The following is a 27,898-nucleotide window of genomic DNA, read 5'->3' on the forward strand; positions in this document are numbered from 1 at the left end:
GTTTAGTGTGTTGACTGTGAGCTGCTATGAGGCTCTTTTTGGGTGGAAGGAGCAGGATACAAGTAATTTTATAAATAGAATTCAAGCTCTTGGCAACAAAAGTATTCACAAGAATATACAGCCAGTCACAAATGCCAGAAATAACTAAGATTACTGGAGAGAAAGACATACCCCAAGAGGCCGGGGATGGTGTCCAGAATAGTGGCAGTCTAACTTTTCGGATTCTTCAGATCCATCCACTTCCCCCTCATCGCTGGATAATCTACTAGGCAGGTCTCCTCCCATGGAAGGCAGAGGCAGTTCTTGTGCATACCCACTGTGGTTTGAAGAACTGGTGCTGTTTATGCTATTTGCAGAAGAGGGTCTAAGAATTTTTTTTGGAGGAAAAAAGAACAGCATGTTGATGTTCCATAATTACTCTCAGCAAACAAGACAACAGTGAGATCCTAAAAATACTTACTCAGGAATAAGTGGTGTATACTTATAATAGTATACACCAGGGTTTCTTAACCTTGGGTCCCCAGATGTGGTTGGACTACAACTCCCAGAATCCCCAGCTACAAAGGCCATGTCTGGGGATTCTGGGAGTTGTAGTCGAACAATCTGGGGGCCCAAGGTTAAGAAACCCTGTTATAGACTTTCATTAGTAAACAAACATCAAATTAGATTTTTATCAAAAAGCAAAGCTTTGAGTCAGAAAAAAAGGGATTGTCAATAGAAGCAACAGGGAGGGCGCAAAAGCCCATATATAAGAAGTAACTTGATAAGAGAATGGAAGGCCATCAATAGTCCCTTATTCAGAAAACAAGATTTGAAGCATTATGGATTTACCATGAAAAAGAATGTAGAATTCTGACTTCAGCATGGGACCTGATCATTTCCATGTAATTCACACCTCTTCAATAAAAAGGTGCAATTTTGAAGCCTTAGTTGTGGAGAACGATTTGAAAAAAAGCAAGTGGTTTATGTTAAAAAATTAGGAGCCAGATGAGATTTGAGTGGGTTACAGTGAAGGAATTCATCTCTCTGCATTCAAATTAATCTACTTTACACCATCTCAATCTTTATCTCCACAGTTAATCCCCACCCCATTTGTCCCTGTCCTTATTCCAGCTTTAAAAAGACAAAACAAATGAACAGATCAATTCCTAGACTCTGGCAACTGATGGAGCCTTCCATAATTTATTCATATCACAGAATTTGAGTTCTTTGGCAGCAGAATTTAGCACTAAACTTTTCTGCCTCTTGCAGAAAGTAACACTGTTCACTAGGTCTCTTCTATTCCATGCTAGTCAGCGAAATATGAAGAACATTTTGTAAACACAAATCTAGGGGCCATCTCACACATTACAATTTTTCTACATGAAGATAGTCAATTCATAGCTGTACAAGTATCCATCCCACTCCAGTTTCACCTACCTTTCACCAATCTGAGTTGTATTTTATGCCCCTTGCACTACTACTACTATTTATTTGTTTAAGCAAGTTCTATAATCTCCCTGTGTGGAATAACCTACTCATGTCTAATGCCACAACAACATCTGCTATCAAGGCATGTCTGACAGCACTCTTGGAATACTAGAATCCTTTTCTTGGACGGCTGCTCACCTAGGAAATACCGAATTGGGTGGTCTAGATTTTCCAGGTGACATTCCTTTAGGTTCTTGCCCACAGTTCACTGAAGCTCCCGAAAGAGTGTCTTGTGCTGGTACAGGATGGCTCTGATGTGTTTCTCTTATAGACTGTGGATGCTCCTTGTCTTTTGACACTTCTTTTTCCCGGGATCGAGCTTTGTGTTCAGCTAGAAGGATGTCAAACTGTTTTTTACGGCCTGGAACTGCTCGCCGATGATTAAGTGAATGAGTCTAAAAATAGGGTGGTTAAAAAGCATTTGGGTATGTGTATATAACATCAGCTATCAATCTTTTACATTTCAAAAATATTAATCTAAGAGATAAACAAAATAGCTACTTAAGTACTTATTATTATTATTATTATTATTACTACTACTACATTTATATCCCGCTCTTCCTCCAAGGAGCCCAGAGCGGTGTACTACATACTTGAGTTTCTCTTTCACAACAACCCTGTGAAGTAGGTTAGGCTGAGAGATACGTGACTGGCCCAGAGTCACCCAGCTAGTATCATGGCTGAATGGGGATTTGAACTCGGGTCTCCCTGGTCCTAGTCCAGCATTCTAGCCACTACACCACGCTGGCTCTCTTGTAGTTATGACAACAGGAAACATTTATTCCATATTCATTCAATAGGGGCTGCTACATCTGACCAATGACATTAATTGATTGATTGTTAAATTTGTACACCGCCTTTCATTAAAACAATCTCAAGGTGGTTCACACAGAAAAATTAACACAAGATTATTAAAATTACACAATTAAAATATTAAGCTAGAATATAAAGAAATAGATCTGACTAAAAAGATTAATACAAATTAATACAATATATTGTACAAAGCACAATATAACCATACAAAACAGCAGCAGTAGAGACAATCATATAAAAGCCTGGGTAAAAAGCCAAGATTTCACACACTTTCTAAAAACTCTGATTGAGACAGAGGAGCAAATAGCCACCAGGAGGGCATTCCAGAGTCTGTACAGTTTAAAAAAACACACTATTTTTGTGATAAGATAACTTACCAAGGGGAAAAAATATAGTCTTCTAAATCAGTTTATCTTCCACTAGTAGGTCTAGAACATGTTCGCTGTACATTTTAATAACTAGTGGACTGGTAAGTCTGCAATAATTACTGTTGGGATAAATATCTGCTCTACTCACAAGCTTCAGCAAATTACATATTTTAGATATTTAATACTCTTATTAAGCAAGTTCAGTTATCAATATAGACTTCCAGGTGACATTTGAAGAGAGACCTTTTAAATGAAGAGTACAAGTGGAATAAGTGCTGCAAATCTGCTGTGTCAGTTAATCATAAACCGGAACTGAAAATAACACACTCTGCTGCTTCTACATACAGTTTACATTGCTTTTGAGCTGCAAGTGGCAGGGAAGTTTTGGTTTGTTTTTCAAATTAGCAGAACAGCCCGGGGACCCTTAACCTGTCAGACTACCTTAAGATGGGTTTCACATCTACATTTCATTAGACTGCCTGCTTGAGAAAATGGAGCCTCAGTGCTGCTGTGGCCACTCAGAGAGGAACCTAACTTATCCATGATTCTTAGAAGAGAAGGCCAAGGCAGTTACTCTGTTGATCACCTTCTTTGAAATCACGTAAGTGACAACCGTAAAAGGAGGATACTTAGGAGCAAAGGAAGCTACTGTCTACTGAGTCAGACTACGGGGTCCATCTAGTTCAGTATTATCTACTCTGACTAGTAGTGGCTCTCCAAGGCTCCAGGCAGGAATTTTTCTCAGTCCTACCTAGAGATGCTCTGGGTTGGAACCTTCTGCATAGGAAGCAGATGCTCTACCACTGAGTAATGGCCCCATATCCCCCAAAATAGAGGAAGCTGCCTTTATACCAAGACAGACCATTAGTCCACCTTGTTCAGTTCTGTCTACACTAACCAGCAGTAGCTCTCCAAACTCAGGCAGGAGTTTTCCCCAGTCATATCTGGAGATGTCAGGGATTGAAATCTCTCACTAAAGCAGTATGTTTAGTTTAGACTCATAACTGACAGCCAGCTACACCTGCAAGCCTAAATCCTTGTTAGGATTTAGCAATCACATTGGATATATTTAGTATTGGACAGTGCCCCGTATATAGTGTAGACAAGCACAATACCTAGGTACACAGATGAAACTAGTCCCGGATTTGTCAAATGGCAATACGGAAACCAATTTCACATGAGTTCAGCAATCTAGCAAGCTGATCATGAGTGGCAGGCAACATGGATTTCTTATCCAATTATCATACTTCCAGACCAGATAAAATTGGAGGCTATCCCAGGACCATATTTATTTTGGAAACCTCTACAATATGACAGCCTCCTTTCTCTCCATTCCAACACAGAAGCAGCTAGTGGAACACTTATTCCATTGAATGTTTGTTTGATGTCTCTCCTTCAGTATTTCAATGCTTACTCATCTGCCATCAGTGCTTTTTTAGTACCATTTAATCCCCCTCCAGAGCAATCAAGATGGCAGTAATACCTCAGCCAGCCAGTATTTTCACGATCAGTGGAAAGTAGGCTAAGAGAGCTTAGCCCGCTTTCCATGGATCGTGAGAACCACCCCAATGGGGGTAACCCACTTAAATACCCCTCCCCTTAAATGGGGTTAGTTGAGTGAGCGCTCCGCTAACCCCATTTTTAAAATTGTGTATTGCTGCAGTGTGGCTCCATGCCACGGCAACACATGAGGAGACCCCCGGCCAGGAGACTGCAAGCAGCCTCTCAGCTCTGGGGTCTCTCCAGCATGCCCTGCACGCTTGCGCGGGGCATCCTGGAACTGATGCTGGAACAGATCCCTGAAGCCCCCACCGGCTTTGTGATGGAGCCCGCAGTCGTGTGGGCAGCCGATCTGGCCACCCAGGGCTGCAAGAGTGATCGTCTGCGGGGAGAGTGGGCTAAGCTCGCTCTCCCCGCAAACCCTCTAGAAGCTCTTCACACTGATCGTGTGAAGAGCCTCAATATCTGTGGCCTCAGAGTGTGCTGTGTGTGACCACTATTCATTAGCTATGAGCAGAGAAGGCTCCCATTCTAATCTCAACTCAACCTTAGAATCACTTGGTTGCCTTATTTCTCTCTGCTTCAGCCCCTACCTGTAAATGGGCATATGACTAACTAAACCACCATACAGGATTGCTTTTATTTACTAATTTAAATCAATTCTATCCTTTGAAAGGAAACCTGAAGTGGGGAAGTGCACTGCTTCCAGAAGTGCTGTGCTACAATACTGGCACAATGCATGGTGAGGGTGGAGAAATCTCTTGGTCTTTCTCCCGGCTGTAAAGATCAATTTAATATGCAGCTTTTGAATCAAGAGTGTCAGATAGCAACTGACTGAAAATAGTAGATAATTTTTGATCTCAGCCAGAAGGCCAAAAAGTGACACCTTATTGTAAGGATTACTGAGCAGAGTTCTCATCTAGCAGGGAAGGTCATAGAAGTTAACTGTGTGACGCTTTTTAAAAACTGACAGCAGTTGGAGCAATTTATTTAGTTCTGTTGTACGGAATGTTGTGGAATGGAGAGTCAGTCCTGGTAGCCCCAAATTTGTTGATAACAGGCAGAGATGGACTGGACACCCTGTGCAAATGTGCTATGAACTTAATCTGGCTCTTTCCATCTTGTTATGCATTTATCCTGTGCATACTGAATAACCATGATGCAAAATCCTCCTTTTCGTCTAATATGAGGTTATGTAAAAATATTCAGCAGAAGAACTGCCTTTCAACACACATTAGTAACATGTTCAAGTATGATGACAAAGCAGCAGATATTTCAAAGGATTAGTAAAATGTTTGGCTTCAACATTTCAGTAAATATTGCCGTTAGGGAGAATGTCTTCAAATGATTTACTATTATTGTTATACCTCAGAATTCAGATTTATAAATTGACATTTGCAGAATGCTGGATATATAAACACAAATGGGCAGACTTGATATGTAAACATAAATTGGAGGACTTGATATATATCTGTTAAAAAGACACAAAGATTTTGGAAAACAGTTGAGTCAATTATACAGGAGATGGGAAAAATTATTTTTACAGATAGAATGGCTCTGTTGTCTTTACTCAATGAGGGACTGTGGGGTAGGTGGGAATTACAAATTCATCACTAATTTGGTGCTAGCAGTTAGAATATTAGTTATAAAAAACTTGAAGGCTGTAAAAATGTCTATATTTACAGAATAGCTTAAAAACCTGTAATACTATTATTATGAACTATCCACAATTGTTCAATGTGGGGAAGATAACTGGAATGCTGTCCAAACATTGGATTATAACTTCAGGCAAAGTAACCTCCAAGAAGCCAAGTATCGGAACTTTTGTAAAGGCACATAGCTAAAATGATCATTTACCAAACAATCTGCACACTTTTGTTTTTGTAAAGGTGATTTGGTAACCTTTAGTAGAAATACTATGCTAACATTTCCTAATTCCGATTTTCTTATATGCTTTTTATCTGTATTAAAATGATGTACGTATTTTAAAGCATCAAATATATCAACCAGGAGAAAAGCTACCTTGCAGGTGAGTGATCTTGTGCAGGGTTTCTTTGTCTCAGGATCCAATACTCCACAGTGTTTATTTGGGTCAAACTCTCTTTCTGTTCAATATAAACAAGATAAAAAAAACCCAAACAATTTTAATGTATTATAGTTAAATTAAATTGAAGACAAAGATTTCAGATCCGAATGAATGCCTGAATTATTGCACCTTCCCAATGAATGTTTAATTTTAGCACTTCTGCATTTTGAGACATATTAGTGGAAGAAAACTGAGGATGGAGAGACACAGATACACACACAGAACAAGATTCCTATCTGGTTATCATCATCATGAAGATATAATTTCTCTGTAATGTGCCTTTTCTTGTGCAAACAAGACATCTGTTAAGTTACACTTTGTATCTGGTCCCACCAGGATCACCTATCCATACCACTAGAGCATTAGTAAATCAAAGGAGCAGCTGATACAGATCTGCAATCCTATTCAGTACTTACTGTTTTTGTATGGCAGAGTATGAGTCTATTTGTAGAATTGACTAAATTTGACATGAAATATACATAAAGGTTTTTAAAGGGAGAGGATATGGAATTTATAAATCAGAAGCAACCACCAATAGCTTGTGAGGTCCTGAATATGAGAGGATAAATACAGGCCACTTTATGGGCCTAAGTGCATAGAAGGATTCACACATCTGTCAGAAGGCATGTGAATGTTCTCTTTCCTCTTCATCACATCAGCTTCGAAGAGGCAGAACACAGCAGCTGCCCTAGTTTCTCCATTGAAAATGGTTATAAACACCTCATGCTTTATACCAGAGAATCAAAGCAAAAAAAGAAAATATCTACTAGAAAATAATCATACTTTCACACTGTACTGGCTAGGGAGTGCAAGCCTGCAGGACAATCTGGCCTGCTTGGCTGCCAAGTAGGGGGCTCACCATATTCTGCTCCATCAAGAAGAAAAACTTTAGAGATTAAGGATTAGACACACACAGTTATACATAATTACCTCAGCACACATGGAAGAGTTGGATACAACACAGTACTAAATCTTGCCATGCACATCTATAAGCAAAATACACTTCAGAATGTAAGCATATTCTTCTTTAGAAACCCTACCCTAAAGGTAGCAAAGGTTAGAGAATTCCAAACTCACATCAAAGCACGAATGACAAACTAATTGCATCATATGTTTGTTCTAGCAGTAAAATGTGCCATGTATTCCTACTACCTGCATAGCAAAGCCCAGCAACATGACAGACATTGTCCGGGTGGACTTAGATGACTAGTTTTCTGTCTATTGCCTTGTCACTTGGCAACACATCACATACTGAAGATCTAAAATTAGCTCAGTCCATGTGAATGCCTGCAGACTCTCCTGGATAGGAGATTTTCCAAATTATTTAATTGTGCATTTAATATCAAGATTTGCTCTTTATTGATTTCCTTCCATTTGCCAGCTGAAACATGGCTACTGACTGCTTCTCTGCTGCCAGTTTTCCATCTTTCACTTGCTCCATGCCGGTTACAACACTTCTCTTAATAAAAGTTCCCTCTTTTGTTCCACCCCAACCCTTAAGATCAACCAACAGTCCCCTCTTGATTGCAAAAGGCAAAAAAAAAGGGCAGAGAGGGTTGTTCTTGAGCAGCTGTCCCACAATTGTGGAACTCCTCCTAGAAGCCCATCAAAATCTAGGTCTCTAAAATATTCCTGGTTTAAAGCTGGAAGGAATACTAATAATACTGCAATAAGGCCAGTAACTCTAATATAACTTACATCCAACCTATAAAAAGAAGTGTGTGTACTAAGCTGTGGAAAAAGTTCATAAACAATTTCCTCTATAAAATATGCTAATTCAAAATACTTTTCATAAGACCAAATTAGTAATAAATACTACAGTGGTCCCTCGACTTACGAACTTAATCCATTCCGAATGCATACTCGTAGGTCGAAAAGTTCGTAAGTCGAAAAGCGGTTTCCCATAGGAATGCATTGGAAACGGATTAATTCGTTCCGGAGCGAAAAGGGGGGGGCTTTACTCACCCCTTCCATGAAAGTAAGGCACTGTACTGTACTGTATTCCTTGTAGTAATCGGGCGGCAGGGAGCCGCCCGCTTCAATCTCCCTCGGCGCGGGCTCCCGCTTCTCGTAGCCATAATCGGGGCGGCAGGATCGCTCCCAGTCCCTGCCGCCCCCTTCAAGCTCAGTCCCCCTCGGCTGGCGGCCGGCCCCTGAAGCTCCCCAGAGGTCCCCCGCCGCCCCCTTGTTTCCAAATCTAGCCCCATTTAGGAGGACGGCAGGAGAACTCCCTGCCGTCCCCTTCCCCCTTGCCGGCTGGGCTGCAACTGGCTTCTAGGAAGCCTTTCGCGCGCCTGTGCAAAAGGCTTCCTAGAAGCCAGTTGCAGCCCAGCCAGCAAGGCAAGCGGACAGCAGGGAGTTCTCCCGCCGCCCGCTCGCTAAAGTTCCTTAACTTTTAGGGAAGGGGTGAGTAAAGCCCCCCCCTTTTTAAGTGGAACCCCCTACCCCAGTGCCGTTCGGATGTTGAAAAATACGTAAGCGTGCGGCACTTTTTTCCGTTCGTAAGTCAAAAATTTCGGATGTCGAGTAGTTCGTAAGTCGAGGGACCACTGTATGTGAATAATATTTATATAATATATAAAATCTTTCAGTGCAGAAGCACTGTTCATCAATTCTTGAGACAAACTTTCAGAAAAAGAAACCTTTTAACTATTTAAGGGGGTGGGGATCACAGCACTGAATCACAGTCATATACAAAACTTAAACTAAAAGTACCTTGAACTAAACTACCAAATGACCAAACTACCAAACTACCATCACATATACATATGTAAAGGAGGATGCAAGTATCTGCTTAGGAAGCAACTCCCATTTATTTATCTCCTCAGGTGGCATTACATACATTTGGAAAAGAGGGTCAGTAATGAACTCTTTTCAAAGGCCTTCATCCCTTTGCCACGCCGTTTTCTTTTATTTCCTCTTTCACTCCATGCTCTCTATTCTACTGTCACTATTCTCCTTGCTAAATCTCCTATTTTTATCCCTTTTCTCTATATGGCCTTCTCACCGACACACACATCCTCCTCCCACCTCTGGAATATACCTTTTCTTTAAGAGACAATGTTAAAAGCTATGTCTTTTCCCTTGCTTGGCCAATGTTCTTCTGCCCACCAACAACTATGGTTCTAATAATCTACTGGACAGGTGGCCAACCTGGCTGACAACTCCTATCATCCCCAGCCAAAATACATTACAGCTGGGGATGATGGGAGTTGTTCAACAACCGCTGGAGAGCCTCAGTTTGGCCACCCTGAACAATTGTGTTAATCTATGTAGTAGACTGTTATCAAGAGGGCTTTAAAGTGAATCCTGAAGAGGAGTAAAACAAAAGCCTGGAACCAGGTATAAAGCCAAGTACTAGGGAGAAGAGATGCTTTTCTATGTCAGACTGTCAAACTTTAAAAAACAGACCATAGTAGGAAAGGGGGCTACGTTGATATCTGCTAGAAATCTAACTCTGCTAAATTCTCAATCTACCTTGCTGAAGTAGATTGATGAAATGAAAGTGGTGGCAATCCTGGAGGAAAGTTATCATGCCATATAGGAATTCATTATACCAAGGGGAGGGAGAGCTGACGGTAGTCAGACATGTACCCTGACTTTCAGGAAAGACTATTTTAATGAGCTCAAAGTGAGTTACAATTGCACTCCTAGAAATCCTAAAGGAGAAAACAGTCCAAGAGGGATGGGTCATTCTGAAAAGTGAGATACTTAAGGCACAATTTTTACAAGAAGGAAACATAGGAGACATCTAAAGAAACCAGTATGAATGCACATCGGAGAAGCAAAAAAACAAAAAAAAAAAAAAAAACCAACAACCATGCACAGGAAATGGAAGGAGGAGCACAGAACCAAGAAAGAGTACAAAATAGTGTCCCAAATCTGTAGGGTTGTGGGAAATATGGCCCAACTGAGCAGCAGTGGCACTAAAAAAGAAGGGGGACCTCAAGACTGTAAAGAGATAAGAGAACACCTAGCTCCTTGAAATGAATTTAATTCTTCAAGGCCAGGAAGTTTTTCACATCCAGCTTTTAGTTTGCATCGCCTCTGGAATGGAGATGTGCATTCACATACTGGCCAAATTTACCTCAAAGTTCCTGTGAGCTATCAGGGAGTACTTCACACACAATTCAGGTTTTGCATCCCCCATTAGAGTGTAGCCCAATTTATATCTGGAGTTAAAAAATCGACTTTCCCCATCAGTTTTTTGGTGCGACTTCAAACTCACAGAAAACCCGTGGTAAACCCTGCTGTCTGGGAAAGCTCCAGGTGAGTTACATCCTCAGGTACTGAAAAGTAAAGTGTGCCATCAAGTCGATTTTGACTCCTGGTGACCAAAGAGGCCCGTGGTTGTCTTTGGTAGAATACAGGAGGGGTTTACCATTGCCTCCTCCCACACAGTATGAGATGATGCCTTTCAGCATCTTCCTATATTGCTGCTGCCCGATATAGTACCAGCAGGGATTCAAACCAGGAACTTTCTGTTTGTTAGTCAAGCATCTCCCTGCTGTGCCACTTAATGTGACTGGGGTACTGAAGGAATTTGCAAAAATGATCTCAGAGCCACTATCTATCATATGAGGATTCCTGGAGAACCAATGTGATGTTGAAATGACTAGAGATGAGCAATGCTGTCCCTATCTTCAAGAAAAGGGAAAAGAAGAAACTGAGAAATTACAGCTAGTCAGTTGGATATCCATACATGGCAAAATCCAATAAGATATGATTAAAGTCAGTGAGAACTCAGAAAAGTATGTGATTAGTAAGAGCCAGCATGGGTTTCTGAAGAACAAGCCAATCTTATTATTACTAATCTTATTTATTTTTAATAGAGTTACTAGTTAAATAGATCATGGGAATGCCTGGACACAGTACATCCTGATTTCAGCAAAGCATTCGACAAAGTCAAAGCCTGAAGAAGAGAAGACTAAGAGGAGAAGTGATACCAGTCTTCAAGTATCTGAAGGGTTGTTCTACAGGAAGAGAAGTGGACTTGTTCTCTGTTGCTCCTGAGCGCAGGATGAAAGCCAATGGGTTGAAATTACAAGGAAGCAGATTTGGACTAGACTTGAAGAAGAATTTCTTAAGACAGTGAAACAGCCTCCCATGTACAGCACTGAGCTCTCCTTATCTAGAGGTTTTCAAAGAGGCTGGACAGCCATCTATCAGGGATGCTGTGGCAGTTCCAAGCACTCAACAGGGCTTGGACTAGAATACAATGTTTCCTTCCAACTTTAACATTTTATGGAAATTATGTCTACAAGCAGGGATTTTTCCATTTCAAATTTTGTACAGTATCCAGATTTTAAACACTTCACACACAACCCGCCCCACCCCCCCACAACCACCATCTATATATTTATTTCTCCTAGGCGTGCCCGTTGCTAATCCCATGCGTGGCAGGTCTCGCGAGACTAGGGATGGGATGCGGAGAAATAATGGAGATGGTGGGCCTGGTGACGCTGCTGGGGTGAGGTGGCGGCGGGCCCCGCCAGGCTGCGCCACCGGGGTGAAGAGGCGGCTGGGCTGCCAGGAAGAAGAGGTGGCGCTGGGCCAGGCGCCGGAATGAGAAGGAGCCAGCAGAAGGGAAGGGGCCGGCTTAAAAGCCAGCCAGAAACCGCGGGTGGGAGAAGCAGGCCGGGCGGGTGTCAGAGGCGCAGATGCTCTGCGCCCGGCCCAGCTAGTAATCTTTAAAACAAAAACAAACACCTACCAAATAATTCTACAGTGATGGACTAAGTATGGTTTTAGCAAGTACAACTCGCCCTCAATTATAAAAGATTTATTATCATTACAACATAAAACAATGTTCACTCTGGTCCCCCCCCCAGCTTCACTTTTAAGTCCATAATAAATCATTCAATGTTGCTAATAATTTCAAGAGTGCATGATTGCCAGCTGAAATGCATAGCTTTGCAGCAATCCACAGTGAGTTGACTTTACAGAACCTAATTCATAGGAAAAACAAACTAATTAAAATATTTGTTACTGCACTAGGCATGATGGTTCTCATGAAGGGAATGCTGGCTGATGAAATACGCAAATGGGCACCTACCTTATTCAAGAGAGGCAGAAATGGCACATATGACTTAAGCAAACCATTACATTTACGAGTGCCCATATCACTTATTCAGACTTGAGAACATTATATTTACGTACTGGTAAATGAGCAAGCAGTCAAAATTCTATTATATGCAAGGCTAGTAGATCCACTGGGTGAACTAGTTGGTCATCTAGGACGCCAAGTGGGGAGGGGCACCAATGGCCTGGATCATGTGCCACCTATGTTGGCATGCGTACACCTGCCATCATCGAAGTGAGGAACAGGCAACAGAGCAGGTGCTCCCCATCCCCGTCGCCTGCCCAACCACCCTCTTTCCTTGCCGCTGGGCAGCCAATCTGCCATGGCATGATATAATCATGTTGCTGTGTTGCATGGTGATGTCATCATAAGTGCCATGGCAGGCCAGCTCCCCAGAAGCAGCCGGCTGCGACAGTAGTGGTGGGCAGAGGCGGCAAGGAGAGCAAGTGAGCAGCTGGACAGGTGATGGAAACCCCCATTCCCACCTGACAGGAGGTGCCTGCCCACGGCTAATGGGTGAAGGGGGGACATCAAAGAAAGGCTTTGCCTGGGGCACCACCAATGATTATATGGCTAATTATTTTTTGGTTTTTTTAAAAGGTGTGAGCACATACATGAATAAAAGTAACTCCCCTTGCTTTACAGAATTTGTGGATAAGCTCTTGTACATTACCTCTCAGAAAGAATGCTAAATCCCCAATGTGAAGGTTGAAGCAAGCCGAGCTTTTTGAACAAATATTTTATGCATAAGAGCAGAGGAAAGGGAGACAATCACCATCTGAACAGCTATGGCATATTCTAAACTGCTCTGCTCCTCAGCAACAAACATTGCTAATGAAGAATGCTGGGATCTCATTAAGTCATGCTATAATGCCACTTACCTGAAAGTCTCTTGTAAGGCTTGTTACTGTTTTTAGTGCCATTTTGGTGCTTCTTGTCTATTGATGGAGCTATAACTCCTTTGCCATTCAGAATCTTTTCTGGTGATGGTGGCACTGATTTAGATGTCAAAGCAGATTTAACCAAGGTTGAAGCAGGTATGGTGGATGAAGAGGCTGAGGAGGTGGTGATGGTGGTAGTGGTTGTAGAGTTCATTTTAACATTGGCACCATCTGCCTTCACTAGGTTAGGAATTTTCTCTAGACTTACTACAGGAACAGGAACACTGAAACACCAAAGAAAAAGTCTTCAAGATATATATTCTGCATCATGCTATTCTATTCCACACTATATACAGCATCTTGACTTTCTTCCATGTTTGGCATAATATTACAGTCACCTCTATCCCAGAACTAACCTAAAATGGGCATACTTGCAATACTTCCTTCGGATACAACCCAGAGTGAGTCCTAACTAAATCCCATTGAAATTAATGGGACTTAAGTTAGTTGTGACTTACTTATCTCATTGATTTCAGTGGTTCTTAGTCATGGCTAACGTTCTTTGGCTACAACCCTCTAGAATCACATTTTAATAAACTACTGTAACAAATGGCCAGCTCTGAAGACAAACATTAATTAATTAAAAATTAAATTAAGATTACTTATTAATTAAACCTATTCTTGAAAAAAACTTCAACGTTTGCTACCCCTTCTACACTAGGCTCACTTGTTTAGATGCTGCAGGACTTTATCACTGGGATTAGTATGAGCCAAAAGAATATTATCGTCTTCAAAATTATCACAGAAATTCAACTGATTTTGAAAAAAAGAAAGAAAATTCTAACAGATCTTGAAAATGTAGCTCTTATTATACCACAGTAATTAATAAATTTGGCAGACCCTGAAGTACATAGCTCAAAATCCCTCAACTATAGACTAGAATTCTCTTACATGCAACATTTGAAAACAATATGATGAACATTTACTGCCAAAACATTGTGACATTTACTATCCACATAAAAATAAATAAATTTGTCCTCACAAATAAACAACCATCTAAGAATATAATCTAGTTTGCATGTGCTAGAGATTATTCACCAGCACAGGTGCTAAGAAATGAAAACATTTCTTAACCAATAACTTTTCAGCCTTTAGTGTAAACGTTTAGTTTCTTCCCCAACTTTGACAACACCACAACATTTTTCAGACACAGATTGAGAGTGAAACCACACTGCTTTACTGAGAGATTTGTGTATTCTTCTATGTAAGTGCAGAATGTGCTAGTGGGAGCAAAATCAGCCTTTGGAAGTGAAGATCTTTTTGAATATTTAATGTTGCAAAACACCACATACCCTTGATAAAGTAAATTTAGAATTTGATTAAATAAAAGGTTTTTAGACAGTGTAGTGGTAAAAACAGACTGGAAAATGTGTAGGCAATTTCAGATGAAAATTCTGAACATACTTTAAATGAAGGTGTAAATGAAGGGCATTTTGTACGATTTCCATTTAACAATTGCCTGCATAGCACTTTGTCCTGTACATATTGGCAGATGCAGTAGTAATAAAGCAGCTTGGTTTGGACAAGAATAGTTGATCTTCCCCTTCTAAATATAAGAGAGCCACCACTCTGTGCCTCTTTGCCCAGTTAGCAGGGGTCTTACTACCGGTTACCTTACTATGATTTTATTTGGTTACTGGGTATTTAATGAGTTTTATAAATATTTTTTACAGTTGTATTTTAAGTATACATTTTAGCTCCCTTGCAGACTACACTACATGCAGGATTTTGTTTTATTTAAAATATTGAAAGGATATTTTAAGACCAGTGGCCCCTCTAATTTTTTCCATCTCTGTGCAGAATAAGTTTTGTTCTGGGTGGCAGTATCAAGGCAGTGTGTGCACAGATGCACTCAGAGTGGGGCCTTCCTAATTCAACCTGAGCGGGATCTAAAATTAACTGAGCGGACATCAGAAAACTTGTGAGCACGCACACATGAGCACGCCTTAGAGGGAACAGTGTTTTACATTTACAATGTATGTTTTATATTCTTATTTCAGATATGGGGAATATACTATGTACAGAAATAACGTCATTAGGCCACTGAAAAAATACTCAACTCTCCAAAGTATTTCCAAACCAAAGTTCTAGTCACTGCCTGGTTTATTTAGCTGGACTACAAAGTTCCTGTCAGGTGACTTCTAAAATTCTGCATTAATTTAACTCCCCCCACCCACAATACACACACACACATGACAAGGGATTCTTCTTCCTACTTAGCTTTCTCATACTCATAGAATATATTGGATATCATAACTGGTTGTTGTAAGTCTTCCTTGATAGCCTAATTTTCAAGAATTATCGTGACATTTTAAAGTTTTTTTTATTATGATTATGGGATATTTTGTATCACATACTCATGTACAATCAGAAACCAGTGACACACACACACACACACACACACACACACACACACACACACACACTCTCTCTCTCTCTCTCTCTATATATATATATATATATAAGTGTGTGTGTGTGTGTGTGTGTGTGTGTGTGTGTGTATTTCTCCTGGGTGTGCCTCTGAATGTGCATCCTAGCCACCCAGCTGATTGGCTGGTAGGCACCAGATTGGCTGGTGCAGCACTCCCAGGAAAATTTGGCCAGCAGCGGGCCAGGCTGCGGGTGGCAACGGTGGCTGCAGGCCCAGCCCGGCCGCAGAGGCGAGGCAGCGGTGGGCCCGGCCGCAGCGGCGGGACTCAGCCCGGCAGCCTGGGCAAGAAGGTGGGGGTGGGGGGAGAGGTAGCTGGCCTCAAAGAGGCCAGCCGCAGAGGCTAGCAAGCAGTGGCAACAGGCCCGACGGGCCAGCCGCAAAGACGGCTCTCAGCCCGGCGGCAGGCCAGGCCGTGGAGGTGGCTCATGGCCGGACAGCGGCGGAACCGGCCGCTGAGGCCAGACACTCGTGGGAGGCTGGGGTGGGAGGAAACCGGGCGACGGGACTTCCGTGCTCGCTGCCCAGGAGGAAGAGCACCGGTGGTGGCGGCCGCCCGGTAAGTACTGTAAAATAAAATGCAGGGGGAGGGGGAGGGCAAGAGGGAGGGGGTACGGGCGAAGGGGAGGGCAAGAGAGAGAGGGAGGAGGGTAAGAGAGTGGGGGGAGGGGGAGGGCAGGAGAGAGGAGCAGGGGGGAGGGGGAGGGAGGCCAAGAGAGAGTGGGGCAGGGGGGAGAGCAGGTGAGAGGACCGGGGGGGCAGGATAGACTGGGGCAGGAGGGTGAGAGAGGGGGGTGGGAGGGGGAGGGAGGACAAGAGAGAATGGGGAAGGAGGGGAGGAGAGGGGGCAGGAGAGAGTGGGGAGGGAGGGAGGGGAAGAGGGGCAAGAATGTGGGGCAGAAGGGAGGGAGGGGGATATAGCTGGCCCCAAAGAGAGCACAGATGCTCTGTGCGGGTTGGCTAGTATTGAGAAAAACCAACAAACATTACGATTACTAACTGAAAGTATTAATGACATCTTGAACTCAAAATATTGTTACATTTGTGAAAAAAACCAAATCAAACCCAACTGCAAATGTTTCAAAGCTTGGAAGAACAATTTGTTAAGTCTCCTATTCAAAGTGCTACCAAAGTAACATTTTTTCCAAAAGAGTTTTCCTATCTTTTCCACTTAATTCCTTACACAGCAGCACTAATGTGATATTCTTCTTTTGATCGGTTGATTAAAAGATGTTGTTCGACCTCAATTAAGAACAAAGAAGGCAAATAAGCTCATATTTATATGCAAAGGACAGAGGTGAGGCATGTGACAAAGGATTTTTTTGTTTTGCAATGGACAAAAGGGGAGATGAATTCTACTCTGGACACAGAAAGGTTAACAAAAGGATATTTTGCAGATATCTTGCAAAAGCAGGATATATAGATGGCATCAGTTTATTAACAAGAATACCAGAACTGGTGTGAATGAACTTTGAATAAACCCTGACCTATTTGATTAAGTTGCATCATCCAAATCTGGTAAAAAATGTCCAGTCAAATCTTTTAAGCAGAAATTGCATTGGAGTAACAACTCAAAATGGACTCAGGTTAAGTTGTTAGCAAATACAGAAAAACCTTTCACATCTGTGGTGGCATGTTACTCTGGATAGCATTTCATCCACAGAGACCAAATCATTTATGGTAACTGTTCCCCAGGAGTGTGTGTTGGAGTGCCAGTGACAATATCCTAAAAGGACAACCTAAGAGAACCACTAATCTCCGAGTTACATGTGCGTCTGGGAGTATGACTCTACCCTATAGTTCCCACTAGGACAAAGGCATTTGATTTTTAAAAATAAAACGAAACACTCCATCACACAAATCAGGTTTCTTGTACAGTATATTTTAGGGCTGTTTTTTTATTTTCTCCCCTATTAACTTCTCTCAAGTTCCTTCTACCACAAAGCAGCTTCAATTGCACCCCTCCTGTCCTGAAACAACGTTCTCCATGAAATGAGTGACTGATGTTAAAATACTTTATTCTGTTGATGTACATTTCTGTACAAGTTGCTATTCTGTGACTGACTCTGCCTCCCCAAGTTGCCATTTTGTGCCATACGCTCCCAAAGCTCTGGCAAAAAATCCACTCTGGGAAGCCTTAAGTCTGCCGACCTCTGAGCAAATATGCACCCACCAGCCACACACACCATTCTTTCCCCATACATATTCTCCCTTAGCTATATTCACTTACGACACAGGTATCTTCGATACCATACCTGAAATCTGCCATGATTGAAAGAACAGCATGATCATACATATACCAGTTTACCAGTATTTTTTAAAATCCCCTACAGTGGGGGTATGGCTGTTATTCTTTTGTCATGTGACCGAGGGAGTATTAATCAAGTTCCAATCTGAAAAGAATTTAAAGGAGCCCAGCACAGATAACTTGACAAAATTACTTTCAGAGTGGAAACCACATTCTACAGTATATTTAGAAAAATAGCTAATGCAGCTCTGATTAGGGTCATTTTTACCTCACCTTAGCAGGCACTGGAGTTTGCTGATGCAAACTGGCATAGCAAAGCCCATCTCTACCTCATATACACTGATATGTATTTTATGAGCAAAATCATTATTTAGCAGGCTTTGCAGGAATGAATTGGCATGATTGCACTATGACAAGTTGTATTACTTGGCTGGGTGTGGGGAGAAGAGGTGGCAAAGCTACCACACTGAAGGGAGACATTCTATGGACAAAGAAACGAACAAAATGTCCCAACCCAATAAATTCAGAGGAGTAGGAGCTGGTCTTGTGGTAGCATGCATGACTTGTCCCCTTAGTGAAGCAGGTTCTGCCCTGGTTGCACATGAATGGGAGACTTGATGTGTGAGCACTGTTAAGATATTTCCCTCAGGGGATGGATTCACTCTAGGAAGAGTAGAAGGTTTCAAGTTCCCTCCCTGGCTTCTCCAAGATAGGGCTGAGAGAGATTCCTGCCTGCAACCTTGGAGAAGCCACTGCCAGTCTGTGAAGACAATACTGAGCTAGATAGACCAATGGTCTGACTCAGTATATGGAAGCTTCCTATGTTCCTATGATATATTATTAATAAAGTTGCAGTTGAGATTTGGACAGTGGATTTGGAAAGTGGATTTGGACAAGGGTGTGACTAGTGACTATGCCAAGTGCAACCAAACAAGCACATTCTTGGGTTAGCTCAATCTTTTCAGCTGGTATCTGATTATCATCCAAAGAAAAAAATAAAATAAAGCTTGTGTTTGAGGTTATGCTCTGCCGAGGGTTCAAAAATTAAGTTCCTGGAGTGTTTAACCACCTATTTTGTTAATTTCTAGGCTGCTTTCTGATATTAGCTCCCAAAAGCAGCTTACAATAATATATACATTAACAAGAATTTCTGTTAAGAACTAATCTGCCTATTTTTCTTTCACTATAATCTGAACTGATAATCACCATCTTCACAAGTTAGCCCACTTGCACCTCAAACATTCACGCATCCACCATCTTGAATTGGGACGGATGACATCATCACAAACTATGCCACTGAGGCATCTCTACAACTGTTCCAAATTTGGTCCAAATTGGTTAGGCGGTTCACAAGTTAGCACACTTGCACCTCAAAAGTTCATGTGTCCACCATCTTGAATTGGGGTAGATAATTTTGTCACAAACTATGCCATTAAGATGTCCCTACAACTGTTCCAAATCAGTCTAGGTATCGTGAAGTTGACAGGGACACACACACACACAGAGACAGCTGAGTGATCTCATAAGCTTATTTTTCTTAAGGAAAGTCGGCTAAAAAGACTTAACTGGAATATAAAAGAGCACAACAAGAAATAAGCGACAGAAGATAACTCATCCAGGAGTATAAAACAGAAAGCCCATCTAAACAAAACAATCTTCACCTGCCTGCGGAAGGTGGGAAGGGAGGCAGCCAGACTATCCTCTTAAGAGATGGAGTACCAAAGTCTGGGACTGTAGTTGAAAAAGTTCTCTCCTGTGTTACTACCAACTTTACTTTGGATGGAGTAGGATCACAAACCAGAGCCTCCGTAGCTGAACTCAAAGGATGGGAAGTCTCATACTGGAATAGCGGGGTCTATTAGATATCTTGGATCCAACCATTTAAAAAGGTCTAAACTAACACTTTGAATTGAACTTGGAAACCTATCGAGAGTCAGTATCAGTTAAACAATATAGTCACATCTGCCAAATATCAACTTCCAGTCAGTTGCCCGGCTATAGCATTCTGCACAAGTTACAGTTTTCAAACATTTTTCAAAGGCAGCCCAACGTAAAACATGCTGCAGTAGTCTAAACAAGATGTGATCAAGATATGTGGCATGGCAAAATCTGCCTTCTCCAGAAAATACTGCAACTGGTGCACCAACTGAAGTTGGACAAAGGTACCCATGGCCACTGCCACCCGCTAACCATCTAAAAGCAGCACTGGATCCAACACCACTCTTGAACTACAAACCTGATTCTTCAGAGTGCTACCCCATGCAAAACAGGCTGCATTACCAATCCTGGGCAGGCTTTCCTACTGACCAAGAATACTTCCATCTTCTCTAGCTTAAGTTTTAGCTTGTTAATGCAAAATGAATCAATTTCAGAGGCCAGGCACTGATTCAGGATTTGCATTGCCTATCTTGAATAACTTGGGAAAGAAGGTAGGGAGCTGGGAATCACCCGCATATTCATGTATCGTACTTCAAATCTCCAGACAACCCCTCCTAGAGCCTTTGAACAGCATGGGGGACAAGATGGAAACCCAACAGGCCTGAGACCAAGTGCATGGCTATGATAGAGCAGGGGAGGATGGAAGTCCCTCGGCCGCCAGAGCCTGGGCACTTCTGGGAGCCGCCAGAGGCTCTCCTCCTTGTGTCAAGAAAACTGGCCACAGCGTGCCTGGTGCCTTTGTGAAGCTGCTGCAGACACACATTGCTGAGCTGCACTACTTACAGCTGGCCAGGGGAAGTGAGTACGTGGAGAAAGAGGAGAAGCAGCAGTGGAGGTGGGGCTCTTTCCCTCTGGGCTTCTGAGAGAAATGTGCTGTAGCAGCAGCAGCTGCACCTTCACTCCTAGCAGGGTGAATGGCTAGGCTGGAAAAAGGGATCCGCAGAGCCCTACAAACTCCCTCAAGACTTCTCCTGTGCCTCCAGAAGCATTCATCGGCTCTGCTAGATCTGCATTACAAAATGAAGGCATTCAGTGGGAGAGAGGAGTGACTTGGTCTCTGCAAGCTGCTCTCAGGAGGCCAGGCAAAGGAAGTTCATGGGGGGGAAGACGCGAGCAATCTGCATAATACGAGGGGGAGGAAAAAGTAGGGAGCCTCTCTAATCTGGTTGTATGAGTGTAATGGGTCCCACACCCTTCCCAGTCCATGAGAGGGTTGGCAGCAGGTGCCAACGAGGTTTTGGGCAAGCCTTGCCGCCAGGTCCATATTAGAAAACAAGAACTCCAAGATACGTGGATAATTCTTTTCCTTCCCTCCTGTCCATCTCACTGCTCTGAATGGTGCAACCTGGTGCAACCCAGTTGGTTGGCCAAGCTTTGCTAAGCGACAGCTTATCCTAGCAATGTTTACTCAGAAGTAAGTCCCATTAAGTTCAGTGGGGCTTACTCCCAAATAAGGGTGCCATGCATCAGAATGCAACCTGAAACAATCATCTCCTGTCCTGAAATAAATATCAGAGGCAATGTATCACACTTCAGAATCAAGGTTTCTGTGTCGATCTCGGAAGAGTACAGATCACCCACCCTTAGAAGAGCCGGCTCTGCACTCTGAACCGTTTCTAAGTGTGTAATTTAATAAATGTTTTTGTTCTATATTTCTTCCAATGGGCTCAGAGCAGCATACATGGTCTCCCCACCCTTATTTTAGCCTCACAACAACCTAGAGTTGGCCTGAGGTTTCCAGGAATGAGCATTAATCTCAGGGTGACAACTGAAAACAATCCTAGTGGAGAGTTTAATGCCTTAATATTGTTGAATCCCACCCATCCCATCCCTTATCTCATTAGTAACATTTTCTTCACACTTATTTGTATAGTTTAACCTCTGGTAACCTCTAGGCTAGATTACTGCAATGTACTCTATGTGGGGCTGCCTTTGTACGTAGCCTGGAAACTACAGTTGGTCCAGAATGTGGCAGCCAGGTTGGTCTCTGGGTCATCTAGGAGAGACCATATTACTCCTGTGTTGAAAGAACTACACTGGCTGCTGATACATTTCCAGGCAAAATACAAGGTGCATGTTAGTACCTATAAAGCCCAAGACAGCTTAGGCCCTGGGTATTTAAGAGAACGTCTTCTTCCCTATGAGCCACACCGCCTGTTAAAATAATCTGGAGAGATTTGTCTGCAGTTGCCGCCAACCTGTTTGGTGGCTACTCGAGAACGGGCCTTCTCCATTGCTGCTCCTGGACTTTGGAATGTGCTCCCTGTTGAAATAAGAGCCTCCCCATCTCTGGCAACTTTTAAAACTGAAGACACTTTTATTCACCCAGGCTTTTAATTAGATTTATTATGGTTTTAAATTTTTAATGTTGGTTTTAAATGATTTTAATGTTTAATTGATTTTAATTGTTTAATTGCTTTAGTTTTGATTTCAATTGTTAATTGATTTTAATTGCTTTTATTTTGATGTAAACCGCCCTGAGCCATTTTGGGAAGGGTGGTATAGAAATCAAACAAATAATAAACAAACAAACAAACAAACAACCACCCTGAGCCCTTTTTGGAAGGGCGGTATATAAATCAAATCAAATCAAATCAAAATCAATCAATCAATAATTTGGAATGTGCTTTCTTCACATCTGTGAGCTTCGTCTTGATTTTATATTCACTGATTTTAGCAAGGGACGTGGCATGACTTTTGGAAACCACAAGAACAAACTGAATAAGATCTATAGGACATGTAGGTGGGCTTCCCCAGAAAGGAGAGCTTTACCATTGCTAGCTCTAAATATTCAAAATCCTGAGCCTGCACAGATAAAGTTGGTTAAGAATAAAATTGAATTCTAACAACTTTAATATGTAGTTTAAAGCGTACAATAGTTGATATCTTCATTCCAAGTTTGTATTGTAAGTTTAGGCACTCCTTTTTCTTTAAAGGTCAAGTGAATGAACAAGTACATACTCAGGCATAAATGAGTAAGAAATGTCCTTGATTGTTACTGCTCTTATTCAGGTCTAAATTTTGCTTAAGCTATAAGGACCACAGGGATCTGTGGGCGCCAGGAGTCAAAATCAATTTGATGGCACACGTTACTATAAGGGAAAAGATTTGCCTGGAGTTGGAGAAGTACATATTTTACTGAAACTAAATGTCATACAATAAAGTAATTAAAGTGGCATTTCACATATGAGTTTCTACAGCACTGCCTGCCTCAGTTGTTGTGAGCCTGTGCAGGTTTAAGACACATGAAATGTAAGTGGAGGGATCAAAACTTAGAAACGGAGCATATGATTTGCATACAGAAGGTCCCAGGTTCAAAGCCTGGCATCTCCAGCTACAAGGATTTCAAACAGTTGTGATGAATTGGACTCCAGTTGGCCATGCTGGAGATGAACTGTCAGTCACCCTAGAAATCTTTTAAAAACTTAACTCCATTATGGGGAGTCAAAGCTGTTCTATGGCTGTTCTATGTGTCACACGAAGAAAGAATCCTACCACATCTTTCCTTCCTGATCAGGCCTTTTGCATTTTGTGTATTGGCCCAATCTGACCCCAGCTTGACTCCTGGATTGGGTACAGCAGAAGTAGGAAAGACCTCTAACCCAGGACATTGGAGAGCTCCAACAATCAGAGTACACAAAACTGAACTGGATGGAGCATTGGTCCAATTCCATTAGTATAAAGAGGTTTACTTTGTTCAGATATTACCATTTTTGCTGGCAAAATCTGCAGTGTACGTTTTTCATAAGAGATGCTGTTTACATGTATTTTGTAATTGGGAATAAGTTCCTGAATACAAGATGCATATAATGTAACTTTTCCTTTGGACTAAGTCCAAAGTCAAAGTGTGGATTAAGTGTGGTGGAGTGGTAAGTGTTGGACTAGGACCAGGGAGACCCGAGTTCAAATCCCCACTCAGCCAAGAAACTCACTGGGTGACTCTGGGCCAGTCATGCATCTCTCAGCCTAACCTACCTCACAGGGTTGTTGTGAGGATAAACATAACCATGTATATTGCTCTGGGCTCCTTGGAGGAAATAAAATAAATAAGTCTATACTAAAGATACACCTGTTTTCTTTTTTCATGACCAGAGATATATCAGTGAATATATGTAAGGAAAATAATCTTTAAACAGCTCTGTGTTCAAATTAAAGGTCATTAATAGCATAATATGAAGACTTAATGCTGAGATTTTACAGTCTAAATGCCTGAAGCACATATATTGAGACACTCAAGAGATTATGATCTTGTACAAAAGGCCTTCGCCCTTACAATTTTTATAAAATACCACTATTTTTTACCTCCTCCTCATCTTTCCTTGCACTTTAAAATACAATTCCTTTGCACACTTACCTGAGACTAACCCCACTGAATACAGCGAGACTCACTTCTGAGCAAATATGTATAGGACTGGCTGTAAATCATCCAAGCGGCAGCAAGGAACAAGTACCCTTGACTTAGAGCATTCCCAAGCCACAGATAATAAAGGCATGCACTGATGCAGCAATTCTTATAGACCTAATGCTTTAGATCACGAGTTTGCAACCTGTGGTCCTCCAGATGTTGCTGCTGAACGACAACTCCCATCATTCCCACCCACAACTTATTGTCCTGATTTAGATTCTACAGGGGATAAGTAAGGACTATGGATAAACTGAGATACATCATACCCTTTCAGTCTACACTACACCACATCTATTTATAATTTGCACAAATACCCTGCTTCAGCCTGCAAGACTGGAGAGGTGTAATTGTGGTATTAGGGCCTGTGCCATTGTAGGACTGATACAGGAGTCACTTTGAATACATTACATAGAAAAGTGGGATATAAATACATTGGGTAAATTCATAAGATGATAGTATGCCCAGCATTAGGAAAGTGTGATTTCCCAATACCACAGTTTCATACATAAAATAAAAGGTTTCTTGCAGTGAAACTAGAAAGAAAAGATGTGAAGTGATGCTTCAACTTTATTGTCTGAAGTAGGAACACAAATAAGTTCTATCCTGCCTCTCTGAAAAATTCAAGGCAACAATAAATCAATAGTATAGATATGCCCTGGCAGAAATACATACTTATTCAGAAGTACGGTTTCACCAATTTAAAAGAAACTTCTTCTTAGGCTACAGTCCTATGAATATTTGCATGAGAATAAATTTTACTGAACACAGAGAGACTTATGTCTGAGTAAACATGCATAACATTGCATTACTCAGCAGCAAACCTAAGTGTATTGACTAAAGAAGTCAATGCCACTGAAATCAGTGAAATCTACAAACCAATCCTAAACAGGATTACTCCAAAAGCAGTCTGACTATGAAAGAATTTTTGCTTATTTACATTTAAACTTTGAGAGGAAAATTGACTACACAGTGTTTATATCACAATCTTCAAACTGAATACTAACACCACTGTCCTGAAGGAGGTACCATTTTGTGGTACACCACTAAAAACCAATATATCCATCTAGTAATTTCCTATTTAAGATGCATTATTTTAAAAACATAGATACTTCAACCTCAGAAAAGAATCATTTTTAGTAAGATATGGAAAGGAAGCACATTTAATTTAAGAAATACTGAGAAGCAGAAAACCATCAGCTTTCTGCTAGAACAGTAACTTACCAAGGTTTATCCCTTGATACTTTTGACGAAAAGACCATGTGCTGTTTGCTAGTGGAGGTAAGTGGATTGTCTTTGGGCGTTTTGAATGGCTTTGAGTTGTTGCTGACAGGGTTATGGCCGCCGATACAGGATTTCGGTTTCATCTGTATTAGTGATGCCCTGGAATTGCAGGGTGGAGAAGCTGGAGATGGGGAAGGTTTACACATTGAACCGTGTCTTCGTTCTACAACAGAAAAAAAAAAGTACCAAAAGACACTAAATAGACAAAATAAAAGGCAGCTAAGAAGAAGAAAAGAAAAAGCCAAGCAATATAGAATAAGCAAAGCATTCTACACACTGATTTGCTGTACATTTAAATAGATATTATACCAGTGGCCAAATTACCAAAATAGTCAGGATGCACTGAAGAAGTGTCAGAGGATGCAAGTTACCCTTTTGCAGCATTGCCACACTGCATCAAGGTCTGGTAAAGTAGTGCTAACGGCTACTGCTTGGCTGCCATTAAGTAGGAATACTGCCCAGGGATAGGTGTGAGACAGTTGTGGTTTAGTTACACTTTTAAAACCAATCCTAGAACATGCTGGCTTGCAGAACCAGCACGTTAGTATGTCTGGTCAAGATGTAAGCTGAATGGACAGTAAAAATAATTCTTATTCCTATTCAATATACACATCATCTCTTCATTCTATGCCATTCAGCTTGTCAGAGCAGCTGAGCTTTATACAGATACTTACAAATGGAGCTAGATCTCTCTCTGGCCAAAATATAACTTTTCCAAGTCTTCGTAGAGTTATAATTAACACCACAGACATAAGATAAATTAATTGCATATAAGGTATGGTAATGATTCACATGAGTGCAGCAGTCACTGTCACAGAAATGGCTGCTGGCACTGTGGGCTACCTACATTTACATCGCAGTTTATGTGGAGCCTTTGCCATATGGATTCCACACATGAGAGGGATCACAGAGACAAAACAAGCAGATAGCTAACAGATCAATTACTATTTTTGATATAGTTTTAAACTTTTGTCACCATTTACTGTCCACATCAATGTACAGCAAATAATGCACTATGATCCAAAGGCTGTTCCAAAACCTCAGTTTTAGCACTTTTACTTTCTCACTATTTGATCTAATTATTTTACCTAATTCGTTCTTTGGGGGCCCCTGCCTTCAACATTACAGAAAATTCCAGTTCTGCCTTTGCAATCACAATCAAGAAGAACAGACTTTAGTTCAAATGTATATGAAGTGTAAACTGGTGAGCACCTTAGTTCCATATTTAATAATTTATATTTAATTTTATATTCTGCCTGTTAGGTGCAATGCCTCACAAGATGCCCACAACAGAAAACAAGTTGTTCTACTAAGAACTAATCAGCCTACTTTCCTTTAACTATCTCTACAACTGGACTAATGTAGTTCAAATAAAGGTTCACAAGTTGTGCCTCAAATGTTCATGCGTCCGCCATCTTGGATTGGGTTGGATGATATCATTACACACTACACCATTGAGGTGTCCCTGTGTGTCACTCACTACAACTGTACCAAATTTGGTTCAAATGGGTTAGACAGTCCTCAAGTTAGTGCATTTGCACCTCAAATGTTCACATGTCCACCATCTTGGATCAGGGTGGATGACATCATCACAAACTACACCATTGGGGCATCCCTATGTGTCCATACAGCTGTACCAAATTTGGTACAAATTTATTTAGTTAGATTTATATGTTGCCCTACTCCCATAGGACTCAGGGAGGCTTGCAAGCAATAACTTACTTACATACATACATACATACATACATACATACATACATTTTATATCCCGCTCTTCCTCCAAGGAGCCCAGAGCAGTGTACTACATACTTATAGACACATACACAGGACATTACACATTAACTCAACATACACATTAACTCAAATCAGTTGGACTGTCCACAAGTTAGTGCACCTATGCTTCAAAAGGTTACGTGTCCACCATCTTGGACTGGGGTGGATGATATCGTCACAAACTATTCTGTTGCTGTGTCCCTACAACTGCAGCAATTTTGGTTCAAATAGGTTAAGCAGTTCTCAAGTTAGTCTACTTGCGCCTCAAAAGTATACACATTCGCCATCTTGAATCTGTGTTGATGACATCACAAATTTGGTTCAAATGGGTTAGGCAGTCCAAGAATTAGCCCACTTGCGCCTCAATGTTCATGCTGCCACCATTTTGAAATGGAGTGGATGACATCAAACACCACGCCATTAGGACATCCTTGTGTGTCCCTACAGCTGCAGGAATTTGGTTCAAATCGGTTAAGGAATTCACAAGTTAAGCAATTCACAATTCACTTGCCCCTCAAAGGTTTACATGTCCACCATCTTGGATTGGGGTGGATGACAATGTCAC

The 27,898-nt window shown here is 41.5% G+C and overlaps 1 protein-coding gene and 1 non-coding gene across 12 annotated transcripts in view; both read right to left on the reverse strand.

Annotated features, from left to right (window-relative positions):
* Positions 1-27,898, reverse strand: part of ATXN7L1 (ataxin 7 like 1) — a 111,784-nt gene that overhangs the window by 14,119 nt on the left and 69,767 nt on the right. For 9 of the 11 annotated variants that reach the window (XM_053255996.1, XM_053255993.1, XM_053255992.1 and 6 more), the window contains 5 exons: positions 25,501-25,723; positions 13,201-13,484; positions 6,174-6,256; positions 1,609-1,865; positions 172-364 (listed from right to left, as the gene is read on the reverse strand). In XM_053255996.1, coding sequence (XP_053111971.1) covers positions 172-364; positions 1,609-1,865; positions 6,174-6,256; positions 13,201-13,484; positions 25,501-25,723 — 1,040 coding nt within the window. The remainder of the gene's footprint in view (positions 1-171; positions 365-1,608; positions 1,866-6,173; positions 6,257-13,200; positions 13,485-25,500; positions 25,724-27,898) is intronic. The other 2 variants (XM_053256000.1, XM_053256001.1) reach the window with 1 other exon arrangement.
* LOC128328636 (U2 spliceosomal RNA) lies at positions 4,841-5,035 on the reverse strand. Its single transcript, XR_008309350.1, has one exon. It is a non-coding gene; the product is annotated as a U2 spliceosomal RNA (small nuclear RNA).

Source organism: Hemicordylus capensis, chromosome 5 (genome assembly GCF_027244095.1).
Source record: "Hemicordylus capensis ecotype Gifberg chromosome 5, rHemCap1.1.pri, whole genome shotgun sequence".
Classification (NCBI taxonomy): domain Eukaryota; kingdom Metazoa; phylum Chordata; class Lepidosauria; order Squamata; family Cordylidae; genus Hemicordylus; species Hemicordylus capensis.